Raw genomic sequence first — 18,803 nt, forward strand, 5'->3', positions numbered from 1 at the left:
TGTTCTATTATATCTAGCTCTGCAGGGAACACCCTTGTACCTGCATCAATTTGCCTATGTATGATTATATTTGTAGGCTACTTTTCTAGAATGAAATTGCTGAGTTTAAGAAAATGTGCTTTTGTCATTTTTTTGTTTCAAGTCACTAAATTGACCTTCACAAAATACTGTGTCATTTATACGCCCACCATGAATGTACATGCTTGCCTATTTCTTTGCATTTTGGCTAATACCATGTGATAATTTCCTTCTGCTTTTTGCTGATGTGAAAGGTGAATTATAGTACCTTGGGGTAGATTTAGTTTAATTCATATTATAAGTAAGATTGAGTATCTTTATATGAGTTTAAGAATCATAGGTATTTCCTAAGATGTCAACTAATGAAATCCTTTGCCCATTTTTTTCTCTTGGGTTGCTTGTGTTTTAACTATTAATATGTGAGATCGTATTTCTTTGATTAATGATTCTGTACTATGATATGATTTAGAAAATACTAATCCCAGTTAATCATTTGTATTTTGACTTTATTTTGCTTTTTATTTTAAGGAAAAATTTAGTTTAATATAATAATGTTTTGAAAACTAGTGCCATGATTGGAATGTAATTTTTATCTCTGAGATTATTTTTAATTCTCTGTTTCCTCTGGTCCTTTGTGGTTTCTTTCTTTCCTTCCTTCCTCTTCTTCTTTTGAGTGTGTAATTTACCTTGAATTTACTCTCGGATAAGAAGACAGACATTGATCTAAATTTATTTAAGATGTCTACCGAATTGTCCCAGTCCAGTTATTGAATATTCTATCTCTTCTCCACAGATTTGAATGCCACTTAATTCGTATACAAAATTCCTTTACATAGAGGGGTCTATTTATTGATTTTCTATTCTGTTTTATTGTTTGGTCTGCCTCTGTATGTGCCAGTATCGTCCTATTTTAATTACTTATATTTTCCCTTGATAATTGCTAGTATAGATTAAGTATATGCTGATCTTATATTAAACAAACTTGCAGGATTTGTAAGTTAGCTTTTACTATTTGTTACTTTTGAATTTTCAAAGTCACTTGTTATATCATTTGCCAATGTGGGCAATATCATTATCCCATCCCATTGCCTTTTGGAAAGTTTTTCATAATCTGTCTTTCTGCTTACTAGTTTATGCTTCAGCTGAGCCTCTTTGCTTTAATTCTCTTCACTGGGAGCTTTATTTTGCTTAATTTTGAACTTCATTTAACTTTAATTATATTTTTCATTCTCATTATTTCTAATGAGTTCTTATTTATATGCTTGTTTCTGTCTTATGTTTCAAAAACTCCTTTATCTTTTTAGGGATATTTAATTTTTTTGAAGTCTTAGCCTGCCAGTTCTATTACATTAGTTTTTTCTGATATTACTTCTTTTTCCTTCTCCTTCCTCCTAATTTTGACACTAGCATTCCTCAGGTAGTTTGTTATTAATATCTTGGCTAGAGATGTATCTGGAGGGAAAGGTGAAGCTGATGCCCTAGCTTCAGTGACTTCAGGTGGATGGAGCTGTACTCAGCCATAATCTCTCTTCTCCCAGTGGAAGACCTGGTCTGCCCTAGACACTGCTTTCACCAAGACCTCCATCTCTCTGTTTTACCTCCTTAGTTCATAGACTGGGAATGTAGAGTGCAGACGGTGAAAGGCTCAGATCTGTTAGTCACTACAGGCCCCCTATTCCAGCCTGGCCCTCATTTCACCACTGCCTCCCACTGACTGTGGGCTGGAACTGTGTAAATCAGGAAAGAACTAGGCAAGCAAAATGAGAATGAGAAATGGCACATCTAGAAAGCTCTTCCCAAGCTTGTTTTCATCATCATTGGCCCTTGGAGTTCCCCTCCACACATCCAGACATACAAACATGCACTGGGTCTCAAAAACCCCTGTTCTGCTAAGGGTTTCCCATGGTTCTTTTGTGATGGAGTTCAGTTAGCGTACCAAACTCAGCAACTTTCTGTCCTGGAATATCTCCAGTGCTAGATTCAGGGGTGAGAGCCAGTAGGCCATACTAGTTTGCTTTCTTGTCAGAAGCCCATTAATTTTCTCTTTCCCCTCACATTGAATCGAATGATAAGATTTACACACACACATGCATGCATGCACACACACACACTCTCTCTCTCTCTTAAATGTAATAGTCCTAAATGTCTTATTAATGCATAGCTTTGGAAGTTATTTTCGAAGCTTTTTTCATGTGGTAATTATGATCATCAGCTCTTAAATATAAGGATAGAAAACAGAAAAAGAATGCTTCTTTTCAGCTAAAAAAAGAACAACAGAAACTAAAAACCCAAAAAGCAAATGTTCTAAGAATTTTCTAGGTGGCAGGTGCTATTAAATTTCTACATTCATTGTATCATATAATTTTTACATGATGTAATAGTTATTTTAAAATTCCTTTTATTAGGGAGGAAATTAAATTTCAGAAAGCTTAGACAAAATTGTCCGAGATTATATTGGTGGGAAGTGACAAAAGCCAGGATTGAAAGCCTCAATCCTTTTCTGCCTGGTCTTTACCTGGGTTCTAGGCATCCAGGTTACATTTCTTAATATTTATGCTAATGCAAGGGAAACAGTTCACATAGAACACCTTAGAACACACTTGTTTTTTAAGGCCATACACTATACCTACCCCCAGTGGAACAATAATTTCTCTTAAACCAGAGAAATAAATGAAAATATTTTATTGCATATCCAAACATCCATCAACGTCACAGGGAGTAATTTGGAATTTCTCCTGTAGTCCTCTTTAGTAGGCCTTTAACAATGTCTGGGGTGATTGATGCAAGCAGAATGAACAGAATAAAAGGCAAATCACATTGTAGCCAATGTTATTTTATGATAAGATCAAAATAATGTTGGGGTGGGATGAGGGGAGATAACTTGCAGCATGTTTAATGGTAGAGATGTTTCAAAAATCATGTGATGGCTTTCTTCGAAGGCTTAGTTTTTTTCTCACAATAATACAGATTTCTGGTATTAAATTTGAGTATGACCATGATGTTGAAATCGTAGCCCTTTTACATACGAATTCCTTATTATTCTAAGCTTAATAGCGCCAGATGCAGGAGAACTCGTAAAGTCTAAAGCCCAGTAATTGTGAATAATCCCAGAACCAGTATTCTATGAATCACTTTGTGGTTTTTATTTTTCATTGGATGAAAACAGCACTGATATTTGATTACAAATACTTAACTAAAAGTAGATGCAGCCCAAGTTAGGTGCTGCTTTACTCTCTGGAGTGACAGTTCCCTGAGATGTATGTTCAGAGCTTGTAAATATTAGAGCAAATAGAAATCTTTTAAAACATCATTTGTGATGATTTAGAGAGAAACATACTCAGATTTTTGTTTTTTGATTGTGATACAGTTTAAGCTTTAGAAAATTAGTCTACAGCTCATCAGCTAAAACTGGAGGAGAGATAATTTAGCCATCTACGAGAAGTATAAACAAGATAATTGAAACAAGATAAAAGATAATTGAAAAAGGAGTGTTTAGCAGTATCAAATATGGAATCTGGCTTCCAAAATGGGAGGAAACATGATTCATAGTGTCCACTGATTACGTTATATACATATGTGTATCTATATATGAATACCCACACATATATATTTGTAAGGTTTTGACTATGAAGAGTCTCAGTTTGAAAAAAGAAAAAGAATGCCATACACAAGACAGTGGGAGAATATTGCTCTTTCCTGGCAGTGTGCTAATTTACTTAACATAGTAAAATAAAGTCTCTTTTGGAGGTTACTGATGCCACATCCCACAGTTAAAATTCCAAACTCATTCTTTAGAGAACTAAATAAAAGAGAAATAAGTAAAATTTACTTTCATAGAAGAATATTCTTTTACTTGAGCCTCCAGACAAGAATGGAACATGAAACGTATCCCTGCTGGTGATTTTGACATCTAAGTATTGAAATGAGAGCAGCAGAATTGGATATATGAGTCAGCTCTCTTGGTACTGGACCACTGACCCCAAATTTAAAAACAACAATGTTGTTTGTGGGTTTTCACTACAACCTACATGGGCATGCTCGTCAGTCAGAGGCTGGGACTGTTCACCCCAGTTCTTTAACTCATCCAAATCCCAGATTTTCCTTATAAACAAGGAAGACAGAGCATCACTTGGTGAGCACTAGCTGGAGAGGAGCCATGGAGAGGGAAGATGAGACTTTGGGAAACATATGATTTGGAGTGGGGAGAAAATATGGAAACAAAAATACCAGTTAGAACGTCTCCATATAGTGAATGAGAAGTGTCTGGTGAGGAGTCCTACATGACAGTGTGTACTCACACAGTCCATAGCAGAGACTACAGTATAAAGATTCAGAAACTGAAGATACTTTGTTTTGTATTTTGCCATCATTGTTGTCTTTACTTTTTCTTACTCTAGTGCTCAAAGATCTTAAAGAGATTTGCATGTTTTATTTCAATGGAAATTTCTTGGCATCTAAAGCCAGTTTGAGATACAATAACAGTTATGTTAACATTAGAGTTTCATAGTAATGTTATTGAGGTTATTTTAATAAGATAATATTCTCATTTTTCACTTTGGTAAGTCACACTTCCATATCACAATCAACCAAATGCTTTTTTAATCCTTATGTTTTTTGGAACACATTGCCCTTTTCAAAGCTTGTTCACAAATGCTGCTTAACTTTAAAAAAAAAAAGTATACCATTAGAGAAAGACATTTTGAAGCTAAGCTGGATATATGCTTATTTTGTATTATTTTAAATCTATGCTAATAAATAAAAAATGTTCCACTTTCAAATTTAATATCATCAACATTGTTATCCTGAAAGAAATGAGATTATAGTTGATTATGCCTTGTCTCCTCAGATAAATTTACAAAGAAAAATGAGAGTTACTGGTGTTATTACCCAAGGAGCCAAGAGGATTGGAAGCCCAGAATATATAAAATCCTACAAAATTGCCTATAGTAATGATGGAAAGACTTGGGCAATGTACAAAGTGAAAGGCACCAGTGAAGACGTGGTAAGGCTGACATGATATACTTCATTTAAAAATAAACTCCCATTAATAGTCGTTGATTACTAAATGGCTACTGAGTCTTCAGCAGAAGCCTTAAGTTGTTGAAAATAAATTTATGATTTTTTTAATTGGACTAGTAGTGTGAAGAGGATAAGAAATTATCCCAAATTATAAATGTACAGTATCTACCATTTAAGACTTTCTCAAATTTTCATCAGTGGTCCTTTAAATACTTTATCGCAAGGTTAGCATGGTCCTGTGTATGACAATTAAGTTTTGTTTCAACAGTAGTCAGCTTTCAATTTCATTTTACTGCTTTGGCAGATCATCACTCTCCTTAATCAAATAACTGCAGATCAGTACTATTATTTTTAAAGAAAAAATACGATTTTTAAAGAAAAATACCTTTATGGAAAAGATTTATATCTTAATATACTTCATATTGGAAGAAAATTTTGTTATTTAACAGAAGAAAATATTTAGAAGAAATGGATATAATATTCAGTATCTCCTTTGTCTTTCATAAGGTAGTCTCAATTTTTAAATCAATTTTACTCAACATTATTAATTTTTAAAAATACCAGGACTATAGCTTATTCCATTTAAAACTAGTCATTAGACTAGACTAATAAAAGAAAGATTTTATGAAAGATTTTAAAAATTACCTTCTTAAATTAAACCTATGTAGGTTTTCTGATTACCAGTTTATATAGAGGGTAAAATGAAAATGAGATTTAAAAGAATTAAAAATAACACATTTTAGCACTTAAGTTTTAGAGGGAAATTAGCTTTTCACTGGAGATATATATATATAAAGAATTACGAGTCTCTTATCTAGTGACCTGAAACTGACTAATAAGGAACGAATCTTGGGGAATCAGACCCTAAAATGTCATAAATCTGATCACAGCGTGAGAGAAACCCAGTGATCAGGAAGCAGTAGTGAAGACTAGTTCTAACAAAAACAAACAAAAACTATAACTACCAAGTAGCAAAATGATCAGGCAGACCCAGACCCCAAATTAAGTTGAAAGATTTAAGGTGCCCATTTCTCAAAAAAAAAAAAAAAAAAGAAAAGAAAGAAGCATTCCCTGGCTCTGAAGGACTGGCCTTAAATTGACAAGACCATCGTAGTAGGGTGGAGATTGAACCATAGGTCACAGTGATATTATAGCTTTAATTAGGATTTTATCTGTAGGTTTTATGTTCACAGCTGATGGCAAGGTGCATCTGAAATGCTCCAGGCCCCTAAATTATTTAATCCAGTTTTTGAAAGATTATGTTGAGTAGTATATAGAGTCACTGTATGAAAACAGGTTTCTTTAAACAAATCTATTGCAATTAATTTTTAAAATTTTTTATATTATTATTATTATTATTATTATTTTAGTGGAGGTACTGGGGATTGAACCCAGGATCTCATGCATGCTAAGGATGTGCTCTACCACTGAGGTATACCCACCCCGGCAATTAAAATTTTTAAATTCTGTATTATTTTTTTACACAGGTGTTCCGTGGAAATGTTGATAACAACACACCCTACGCTAACTCTTTCACACCCCCCATCAAAGCTCAGTATGTAAGACTCTATCCCCAAGTTTGTCGAAGACACTGCACTTTGAGAATGGAACTTCTTGGATGTGAGCTGTCAGGTGAGTCTCATATTATCTATTCCTGTACCCTCTTTAAAGGGGGAAAAAAAGCGTATTTGTTGGTGGTCTGCTTTTAACTTGCAATTTTTCGACACCATAGATAATCATTACTGCTTCAGAATATCCGGGCTTGGTTCAATGAGAAAGCAAGAAAGAGAATGTGTGTGTACAGGATAAATAAGTTCTAAAACACACTACAGGATAGAATTAATGTAGAAGGGGCAGTGTATTTCTTTGAATGGTTGAAGAAAGTGCGACAAATGTTCACTCTGAAAACTTTTGTCAAATTTAAATGTGTTTCTTGATTTTAATAGTAACTATGATTTATGGTTTGTGACAGGATTTCAGTAAAAACTGGAGTCTGCCTGACCTCACAAATTGCAGTTATGTTTAGGGTTACAGTATAGAAAAGTAAGCTTTATCTTTGTCCAGCTACCATGAGAATTTGGTTTTGTCCTTTTTGGGGGGTTGTATGAAACATGCAAACTTAACATTCCTTCCAAGGAGATGGTAGATCTCAGATTGCTACTCTAAATTCATTCTTAGATCATTCTTATCTAGTAACCTGCTTATTGTACAAACAGTGATTATGGAACACAAAGATAATCTATCCAAGGACTCAAAGTTAAATAATCCTTGTCTTCCAGGAGCATCAGGACTAGATACAAAGGTGTAGTAGACCTTATGTGCAGATCTCACAGTGGTTCACTTTCAGTGTAGCTAGGTTCTCAACTAAGCAGACAGTCTCGTCTAGGTGTTTCACTGTGTTATATTTTTGATGGTAGTTCTTATAGTTCTAACATCAACATTTATCTTTGCCCCTATTGCCTGAAATTCTGTTCAGACGAGTGTGTTTTTAAGAAAACAAAAAATTCACGTGTGCCCTACTTTTTAGCATCACCTCCAAGTCTGAGAGACTTTTGTCACATTTACAATAATACCATTTAGTTAAAAATAGGAGAAAACATCCCTGCAAAGAGAGAACAGAGAGCTTTATATTCATTTCAAAAGGTTGCATGTGGGTTAAAATGCATACTTCAAATCTATTCCCTTCTTAGGTTTATTTGTGATGTCAAGAAAGGGAGTGATTTTTAAGGAAATAGAAGTTACTAGCAGAAAACAACCAAACCTTAAATGAACGCACTACATTCAGTGGAATGAAAAACATTTGGGCAGATGAGTGAATCTATTTTAAGAATCACATTTTCATATTATATATGGGTGTCTTTTAGGAAGCAATCAAACATACAGTTTTAGTACCATTAATTATCCTAATAGGGATGTTTTCCTTATTTTGGTAATTCAGACTTATTGACTACCAGTAAATCTCAGCAGAATGATTGCTCTAGAGTGTTTATATTGTGTGTCACCATATCATCGCAGGCCAGTGTCATCCCTCAGTCATTCATCATAAAGCAATCGAGGGGAAGCCATAATATGTTGAGGTTTGCTGCAAGCCCCATGGATTTTAGTTGCTTAATATTACCTTCCCCAGTTTTTCAGTCTTTCGATTCATGAGGGCCAGTCTCTTAGACATGACACAGTTACACCCCTAAGATAGGAATATATTTTATTTTCAAGTTTGACAAGAGGTTACAACTGACACTTTACAGATTTTTATGTTTTTAAAAAGAAGCCATACCCCACCTCCCAACCCCACCAACTGATTTTGAATATGCATGCAGAGAATAATATCTCTTGATGAATGCTTTTAAAAGCTAGGGTACCTCACTATAGAAATAATCACCTATGCTGGTAATGCTTCATCTTGTTCAGGTGCTGTCCATGCTGGTAAAAGAGTCAATTTAGACATACGAAGTCATACAGATAAGAAGGGGAATTCGTGATGTGAGGCAAATTGGCGAGCAAGTTCACTATAACACTTGGAAATAAACAGTAATATAATGCACCAAACTATTTCCCACAATCCAGTGCAGCACTGTAAAGCCCAAGGCTGCCTTATTGTGTTCAATAAACTGTTACAAGATCTCTCAGCCTGCCTAGAAGATCAGCAGTAAAGCTTGTCTCAGACACTTAAAAAGAAAAACCCCTAAATTCTCTGAAAGAGATATGATTTAAGATGTTCAGAATGAAATGAATCATGACTACAATTAGTAGAGGAATAATCATTCATTCTTTAAACAAAGAATACAGCACTTTTTCTGGGCTAAGTACTAGACAACGGAGCGAGCAATGAAATGAATCTGTAACAAAGCAGAAATGGTCAAAGTAAAGGTATCCCTCTTCTATTCAGTACTTCAGATACTATGCTCTATCACAAAAAGAGAAAAACGACTACCTTTCCTTTTCCCTTGTGTCTCTTCTGCAAGCCAAGCAATTTTACAGAGACTTTGGTAGCAAGTCGGGTGGAGATGGGGGGTTGCTGGTGGGAATAGAAGAACTGGTCAGAAATCCATAATACAGACAAATCATGTTATCTTAGAACTGCTTGAAGATAAATAGCATGTTGTTAAGATCTTAGAACTTTCTAGAATCTTTGAGATCTGTCATGAAATATTTCTTTTCCAGAATTTATATTTAGGATTTAGAACTGTTTTCATCATTGGACTCAGAATACAGGTCTCCTATGATCCTACAGCCCAAAAAGACTTGAGTTAAGACATCCAATTGGCTAACCCTCTGGGTCCATTTTTGTCATGTTTGCATAGGAGTTTGTTAGAAGGTGGGGGTGAAGACAAACATGGAGGAGCCTCAAGAAGGAACCCTGGATCTAGACTGATTAGGAAAGAAAGCAAGTAATTATAGTTAAGAATTCATTTTATCAGTGAAGAGTCTAAACCACCTCTCTTAGAGCCTAGACTTAAGATGGTCTAGTTTTAGAAACTACAACCAGTCAGAGGATATTCTTTAGTACTCTGATCTGGGGACTTAATGTTGTCATCTGTTGTAATGAGCTTTATGGAAATAATAAAGATAGCTAACATTTACTGAATGCTAGCTATATACCAGCACTGTTTCTAAATACTTTATTAACTTACTTCTTAGAACAATTCTTTAAGACAATTTTTATTATTATTTCCATTTCACAGATGAGAAGACTGAGGCACTGAATGGTTAAATAATGGGTACAAGGTCACACAGCTAGTGAGTAGGGGACCAAGAGAGTGTGAGGTGACATTGATTAGAGAAGTCTCCTCTTTTATCCTAACTTTCTTGATGCACAAACTTACCCTGTGTGTTCCTTGGCCAAAATGTAAAAGTTTACATATAGAAGGCTCAATCACTGGTTAATATGGTAGTAGAATCATGCTGCCTGTTACAAGCTTTGTGAATATAATTTTGTCACAGTTGCAATTCAACATTGGGAAATACTGTGTATATATACACACTCACACATGAGATTTTTCAAGGACAAGGACAAACAAACCTAAATTTTGTACCATGTCAAACCTGGATTTGAGAATCCTCAAAAAATATCCAATACTAGAGGTTATTGAGAATGATTGAAACATAAAAATTTATAAAAAGGCTTGTCCACTAATGGTTTTTGCTAGAATTAGCTTTCTTAAAATCTCATCTACTAGTTTAAATTCTACACTTGTACAATGCTGGGCACATGATATACATGGAATAAATATGAGCTTCCTACCTTCCAGAAGAAGCTGTGGTGATACTGTAAGAATCAAAGATAATGATGAACAGATTTCTTAGAAAACAAAATGCTGTCCAGTTAAGAATATACCATTGGAGCATTTTGTGAAATAGACTTTGTACTGAGGGAATTTTCATTTGCAGTATTATAGAAACAAATAAAAGACAACCAAATATACTTTGCGAGAAGAATGTTCCAGTTTTAAAGACACAATGAAACCACTGAAAACCAGGAAACAGTCATGAGGCTATCAGTAATGAGACAGGAGAGAGCATTTCAGCATTGTTTTCATTTTGCAAAATCATCTATCACAGAAAAGTAGTTTGAATGGTCCGTCTTGTTTTCAATTTTTCCAAAATATATTCAGACAAAATAGCTTGAATTGGCTATCTTGTCTTTCGATTTTGTTGCAGATTTATTTCTGATTATAGCCTTTTTTTGAATTTAGATGCTCTCTCTTTTGGGGAATGAATAGCATTATGCTTAATCTTCTCTTGCCTGTCCAAAATGAATGCAGAAACCTTCCACGGTGATAAATTATTTTTCTCATAGAGCCCTTCTTGTTTTCTCCCAGGCTGTTCTGAGCCTCTGGGGATGAAATCAGGACATATACAAGACTATCAGATCACTGCCTCCAGCATCTTCAGAACTCTCAATATGGACATGTTCACTTGGGAACCGAGGAAAGCTCGGCTGGACAAGCAGGGCAAAGTGAATGCCTGGACCTCCGGCCACAATGACCAGTCACAATGGTTACAGGTAATATTTTCCAAAAATATATCAGTACCCACTGCTCCCCATCCTTAGAGGATTTCCTGTTTTTAGGTGAATGTTGGAATCATTACCTTCATACTGATTTAAAGGTGCCTTCTTCTTTGGCTTAACTAAATTGGTAAAACAAAAATTCCTTAGGAATCCATGTCCTCGTGTTATATTTGCTCTGGTGTTGATTTATGGATGTTCCTGTCAGACTGATGTAGCAGAGTGTACCAGACCACACTATGTATAGGTCAATTTGATTGATTATGAGAACATTTGCATTTTAACTCTCATCTTTTCTAATGCTTTGTGTCAGTCTTGGTTTGAAAGCATCACAGCAGGAATCCATACCGCCTTGAAATCATGCCACTGACCTGCAGCTTGTTCCCGTAGAATCATGACTCATGACTTATTAGCTCTTTACTGGTGGTTGGTAAGCAACTGAGCAATTTGATTACATTTTCATAAGAGGGCTTTATAGAAGGAAAGCATACACACTGCGGAGTGTGTTTATCATTTGCACGTGAGGTTAGGTTACAGTCAGTGCTTTTTAAGTCTTCTTAAAATGCACTTATGTGTGGAGTATTTATAAGTATGCACAAATTTGTTAATGTCTTCTGTGGCTAAGAAAAGTAAGACGGCTTATTTCCATAATGAGGTCTTTTTTTTTTTTGGAAAGCTATGAGTTCTCCTCTTACTGATTTTTAGGCTGCGTTTAAGAGTTTCAAAGATGTGGTAATTCATAGTATTTCTGGAAATCATGAAAATAATTAAAATCACAAATGTCGCCCTATATCAAAGCAGACTTGCCACACATGAAACTGTTCTTTCCAAGTGACCTGAAATTTCCAGTGGTCTCTTCTCAGTCTTTGCTTTCTTGGCCTTCATGTTCCCTAGTCTTATAGAAATAATCACTTTTTTCTTTACTTTCCCCTAACATTCTATCTGGAGCCTTACTGAGCTGAAGTTATATTAAGTTCTTTCGTTACCAGGCATTATAGATAATTACGTATGTCTTTCTCCTTTTCCTTTTCTATGAGCTTTGTGAGGATAGGCCATATATATGGAACACAAGATAGATTTGTCATCCCAGAACCCAGCCTCATGTCCTTGTCTTACAATGTAGCAGAGCTACTGAGTTAAATCATTCGTTTGACAAATGTTGTGATGCATGTAGGAAGCATCACATACTATGAAAAATAGTGATGGTGCCTGAGTGAGCAACACACCGTCATACTCCTAAGACATTACCTCTGTCATAGACCATTCCATTTATTTGGTGTGCATGGCATCATGCTTTGTCTCCCTTCATCCTTCTAGCTGCTGTGTCCCCTTGTCCTCCAGGCCACCCTTCCCCAGCCTGTGACCTTCCTGACAACCTCACTTTCACCAACTCCACACACTCACACTAACTCATCTAGCAAGTACTGGTAATTTCGACAACTGAAGAAAGGATTCAGTGACTTAAAAATCCTTTTCCCTTCTCACCACCCCCTCTGCCACTTCCAAGATCTACCACCCTCTTTCACCTGGGTTTTTGCAGAAGCCTTCCAACCAGGCTTCTGGTTTCTGGCCTTACTCTGTAAAAACCTATTTCCCAAATTGTAACCAGTGTGATTTTTTTTTTCTAAAATGTAAATGTGATTCTTTTGCTCCTTTTTTAAAAAGCTCTTCAACTGTTCCCTATCAGCCTCAGAATAAAGTGCCGATTCCTTAATGTAGCCTAAAAGTCTTTGCATGCTTGGCTGCATTTCAACTCTTACCACACTTCTGAATCTGCTTCAGTTGTTCCTTTATAAATGTCCTCTTCCTAGAGGAAACGATTGGAAAGACCCCTGCCCACAGCATCCCCAGCCTTCTGTTGGTTAAATCCCTCAAGTATAGTTTAGATGTACTTTCCTCTGGGAAGGCTTTGCTGCCACCTCCATCCCACAGCAAATCTGGCCTGAGTTGTCCCCTGGATATTACCGTGTCGTCTGTAATTCTCTCACTGTCATATTATCATGCTGTACTGGAAATGGTGTTTTCACACTAGATTATTTGCTCCAGAAGGGATGGAACCACATCTTTATTTTGTTTACTTTCTCAACCTCTTGTCTCATACCTAACTAAATACCTGTCACCACACCTGACATATGGTAGGCATTCAGTAAATACCGTTGAATGAAAGAATGAATGAATGGATTTCAGTATTATTCAAGTTAGTGATTTGGGCCTATACTGCCTATAATTTTGATCCCCAATTTAAGAGATCACCTGCTAGGATCCTAAAATTTTATTTTTTTTCAACATTTTTTATTGATTTATAATCATTTTACAATGTTGTGTCAAATTCCAGTGTTCAGCACAATTTTTCAGTCATTCATGGACATATACACACTCATTGTCATATTTTTTTCTCTGTGATTTATCATAACACTTTGTGTATATTTCCCTGTGCTATACAGTGTAATCTTGTTTATCTATTCTACAATTTTTAAATCCCAGTCTATCCCTTCCCACCCTCTACCCCCCGGTAACCACAAGTCTGTATTCTCTGTCCATGAGTCTATTTCTGTCCTGTATTTATGCTTTGTTTTTGTTTGTTTGTTTGTTTTTGTTTTTGTGTTTTAGATTCCACATATGAGCGATCTCATATGGTATTTTTCTTTCTCTTTCTGACTTACTTCACTTAGAATGACATTCTCTAGGAGCATCCATGTTGCTGCAAATGGCGTTATGTTGTCGGTGTTTATGGCTGAGTAGTATTCCATTATATAAGTATACCACATCTTCTTTATCCAGTCACCTGTTGATGGACATTTAGGCTGTTTCCATGTTTTGGCTATTGTAAATAGTGCTGCTATGAACACTGGGGTGCAGGTGTCATCCTGAAGTAGATTTCCTTCTGGATACAAGCCCAGAAGTGGGATTCCTGGGTCATATGGTAAGTCTATTCCTAGTCTTTTGAGGAATCTCCACACTGTTTTCCACAGTGGCTGCACCAAACTGCATTCCCACCAGCAGTGTAGGAGGGTTCCCCTTTCTCCACAGCCTCTCCAGCATTTGTCACTTGTGGATTTTTGAATGACGGCCATTCTGACTGGTGTGAGGTGATACCTCATTGTAGTTTTGATTTGCATTTCTCTGATAATTAGTGATATTGAACATTTTTTCATGTGCTTTTTGATCATTTGTATGTCTTCCTTGGAGAATTGCTTGTTTAGGTCTTCTGCCCATTTTTGGATTGGGTTGTTTATTTTTTTCTTATTGAGTCGTATGAGCTGCTTATATATTCTGGAGATCAAGCCTTTGTAGGTTTCACTTGCAAAAATTTTCTCCCATTCCGTAGGTTTTCTTGTTTTACTTCTGGTTTCCTTTGCTCTGCAGAAGCTTGTAAGTTTCATTAGGTCCCATTTGTTTATTCTCAAATTTTAAAATAGTAATTGAAAAAGAAACCTAAAATTTTTTATTAAGATGTGGCCTTACTAGTAAAGGAACTGATTTTTATAATACATAGCCTTTATGAACTTTTCAAGTTCTTAATTTGAAGACACCGTGGAAAATAACCCTTCCATTTGTTAGACTTGAATGGTGAAGTTAAACTTGTTCTTTGCCTCTGTGTAATATTTTTAAAATTGGAAACATTCCAGTCATATCTCATATTAGCTGGGTATGGCTAATATTATTTGTGAGTCATAATGCCATGTGGAATAAGACAAAATATTTTACACCCCATAAGTAATTCAGTCAGGCTGGTAGACTCTCGAAATATCCACATAAAGGTGTTGCCAATGGCAAATTTCTTTAGAAAGACAAAAATAAAACAACTGTTTTTACACAAATCAGAGTGTAATGTTCAATGCAAACCTCTATCCATCACTTTTTTAAGATGGCTTTTCATCTGTCCTCTTAAAGTCACCTGCATGCTGAAATTGATTCATTCTGTGGGTGACAGATTTTCTGTCAATCCAAGGACCGGTTCTTCCAGTATATGTCTATATTTTGTTGTATCAGAACATATTCAGAATCTCCAAGCTAAGGTAAATTGACGTCTTATTTTTATTTTCCCTTTTTTGATACCATTCAAGAAAGTGCTCCAAAATTGTGACTATTTTTAGTGTCTTCTCCTCAAGAGAATATAATCTGTTCAACTAGACATAGTTATACTCGTTAGTATCTTTGTTGACAAGAAGCTTAATATTTTTATAGATAGTGTATAGAGTGACTCTGTTTTTGAATTGTTGATATAGAATCAATTTTTATCCTTTTCTGGAGGCTTCTGATTTTATAATTTTGGCTGTGTTCTTAACTAAGATGCATCACTTCTGAGAAATAGCTCTTCAGAAGAGAAACTGTGTTGGTCATTTAAATTCTCTTCCTTCATTATCAGTCTCCTGCTAATTGTTTTTTGAGAAATTTCTTTCATATGCAAACTATTTATGTAACTCCCTAATAATAAGTTTTATTTCAGTTTGGTAGGTTTTTCCAAAACTTGATCAGATAATACCTGGAAATACAGTTGTTGTAAATGAAACCCCCCAAAACACCCTTTACCCAGTTGTGGTATATTTTAAGGAATTCATATACATTCATTTAGGGAATTCTTAAGTATTCAAATATCAATTTAACATTTTATTCTTATTATGGGTCTAATGTTTCTTCCAGTCTCTTCTCTAAGGTCAAAATCTCAGAAGTTTCTCAAGCAAAACTTCTTGTGTTTTTCTTTTAGAAGTGATCTTACCTAACTGATTAGCTTCCTTGAACTACTATTAATCATAAAAGCATGATGCTATTCCTTTATGAATATGTGTGAAGTCCACAGGTGGTCCAAAGTGAGAAGCATATCTCAGACCTATGAACAAACATTGTCCCATCACTTGAAATGTTTGATGGTCTCTGAAACTTTGAGCATATTGTTCTACCAGTGTGTTTTCCAAAAGCCTGCAAAGGTTAAACTGCATTTTCTCTCTTTCAAAAAGTCTTACCTACATCTCCGTTGAGGGGTCATAAGCCGATCGTTCCAGACTCACAGTTGGACGTTTAACACACGATTGGCTTGGATTTTAATCCTTAAAATAAAATAAAGTGACATTTAATTTACAGAGATCTTTTAGAATCAGACTGTTACCTCCTGTGCTTAGTTTCTAAAGAAAAACACAGAAATATTGTTGGGTTTTAAGGTAGATTAAATGAAACAAATGACAAAACAGAGACAATGCATGTAGGTACCCATCAACAAGTAGCTCCCTTTCTCTTTCTGGTGGCTTCTGAAGCCTCAGGAGCTCGTAATCTGACACCGCCTTTTATAACCAAGAATGGAGATATGCATCTGTTCTTAGCTTCTTCCAAAAGAGAATTTCCAATGAAACTGTGAAATGTAAAGTAACATATTATTAGATCAGTTGCAAATTGTGAGTAATGTTGATAAATTACATAAATTTGCATTGGCAAATGAAAATTTTTAAATATTTTAACCTAAGCAGCATCAGTTATTTTTCATATTCTTTACCTGAGAGTAGTAATACTATTATTAATAACTTAAAATGAACATTACATCATTTGGCAATGTTCTCTACTGAAATCGTATTCTTTTTTGAATAGTTTTGTGCTCTAAATATTCTCTTTCAGTGGCTTTTCAGCAGATTGGATAAATCCTCTTTTTGTTTATTTTCAGATTATACAAACTGATTAAAATTCAGCATAAAGTTGAGATGTTTAGTGACATTCTGTCAGGAGTAGGAGCATTATTGATAATAATTTTATAAATTGTGAAGAAATATTTTGCTATATTAGATGCATCTAAACAACAAGCACTCTACAAGTTAATTTGGATTGATTAAAACCTTTTTAAAATAAGACATCCTAGATTCTCTTACGGTAAATACAGTGTTTATATATTCATTGTCCAACTGGTGGTGACTATAGAAAATGGATAATTCATCTTCTGTAATTGAATCTACCGAATTTTTTTTGGATTTCATGAAGTATAGCATACTATAAATGACTAACAGGAAGGAAAATTTCACATTGTCACCTAGGAAATGACTTTTTGGTCTATTTCATGAGACATTTGCTAATTTAAGATAGTCTGTATAGTATTTCAACCAAATTAGTAGAATTAATAGAATTGTTAGCCTGCGCATTTTAATGCTGACCTTTGTCAGAATTGCAGCTAACCCTCCACAGCTTCATTTCAATACCAATTTTGTGGAAATATGTAAAAAAGCAATTGAATTTAGGTTTTCAAATTAAATAAGCCTTATTTAATTTAGTCCATTTCAGATTTTTGAAAGGAAGTATTCTAGCCATAAAATTTGTAACTTCTTTAAAGCCAATAACTTCCCTTGCCTTCTGGACAGTTTATTTACAGAAAACCTAAAGGAAAGGTTTTCAAGGATCAAGGGACCTCTAAGCCACTGGGAAACATTTGGCAATATGAAGGGATATTCTGGTTTCCAATTCACTATTTCAATATTTCATGTATAATAAACAGTAAGCCTGCATGAAAGGTGCAGTTATAAAGCAGATCTAAAAGAGATCAAATAATGAAACTTAATTTATGTAGGATTGTGAAGCCACTCCCATCTTTCATACATGGTAATATATTTTGGAGTGTATGAATTGAATCCAAGAACTCCATACTTGGCTTGGATTATAAATTCATCTTTAAATTTTTAAATAATTTTATAATATCAAAGGGAATCTCCATGATCTAATTAGAAAAAAAAACTTTCAATGAGCAAAACAAAATTGAATAGGGTATTTATACAAAAAGTACTTGGAGGGCCAAGGAAAGTGCATCAGCATCAGTGTAGTTAGAGGGAGTACATAATTCAGTACTAATAGACCAAATGCCAAAAGTCTGGTTTTGAAGACTGACAAATCACATCAATACTCTGGGTTCAGTTTTTTCTCTTCTTCACCTAAAACGTAGGTATTGCAAAAAAGATCACCTCCCAGTCAACCTTCCCCCCTTTAAAAACTGTCACATCACTAAGATTCTAGTATCTAAATGATGACTGACTAAATCCAAAGTAATTAGAAATTTACCAGGCCCACCAGATAACTTCTGGTGAAGTTAACAAAAAGACATCATATGATTTATTTAGTGTTGTGGATGCAGCAGTATAACCTTAAAATTAACCTTTAAAAGGTAAACTTTTACATTATGTGTATTATGTCTACTTAATACCCAAAATATTGCCCCTTTCCTTCCACGCATTCCAATTTTGAGTTGTTTCTTTGTATTATAGCTCGCTATAAACAGCTTGAAAGAAAAGACTTAAGACAAGGCAATGACACAAGCCATTAGGAAGTACTAATACATTAGCATCTGCATATAGCACCTCATGAAAAATACACAAAGCAGCAGCTTCTGGTGGCAGGGAAGGAGGAGATTAGATTGAGTGCAAGTGGCAGTTTGGGGAAGGCAGGCTTCGACGGTACATGAAAATTGGATGGAGACTTTGTGGTTTTGGAGGTTCTTATGAACAGCTTCATAATTTTGTTTTGTTTTTTTTTTTTAATTCAAATATATATTTTTGAGACATCTATTATAACAAAGTATAATACCAGGTACAAGGAACTGAAAGATGTATCCAGCACTACGTCTGCCTGCAGGTATGATTATTGATGCACTAACTGTCATGGATTCAACATTCCAAAGGCAATTCACGGAAATGTGGGATGTTTGATGCTTTTGCTTAAAAGCCATATTTGAAGCATTGAAAACCTGAACAGCAGGGCTTGTAAGAACTGTGTGTACACAGCAGGCCCGTTC

At 35.1% G+C, this 18,803-nt stretch overlaps 1 protein-coding gene across 2 annotated transcripts in view; it reads left to right on the forward strand.

Moving 5' to 3' along the window:
- The window catches only part of EDIL3 (EGF like repeats and discoidin domains 3), a 392,981-nt gene that overhangs the window by 280,447 nt on the left and 93,731 nt on the right, over positions 1-18,803 (forward strand). For both annotated transcript variants that reach the window (XM_006197636.4, XM_006197637.4), the window contains 3 exons: positions 4,865-5,020; positions 6,525-6,669; positions 10,857-11,041. In XM_006197636.4, the coding sequence (XP_006197698.1) occupies positions 4,865-5,020; positions 6,525-6,669; positions 10,857-11,041 (486 nt within the window). The remainder of the gene's footprint in view (positions 1-4,864; positions 5,021-6,524; positions 6,670-10,856; positions 11,042-18,803) is intronic.

This window comes from Vicugna pacos, chromosome 3 (assembly GCF_048564905.1).
Source record: "Vicugna pacos chromosome 3, VicPac4, whole genome shotgun sequence".
NCBI classification, from domain to species: Eukaryota; Metazoa; Chordata; class Mammalia; order Artiodactyla; family Camelidae; genus Vicugna; species Vicugna pacos.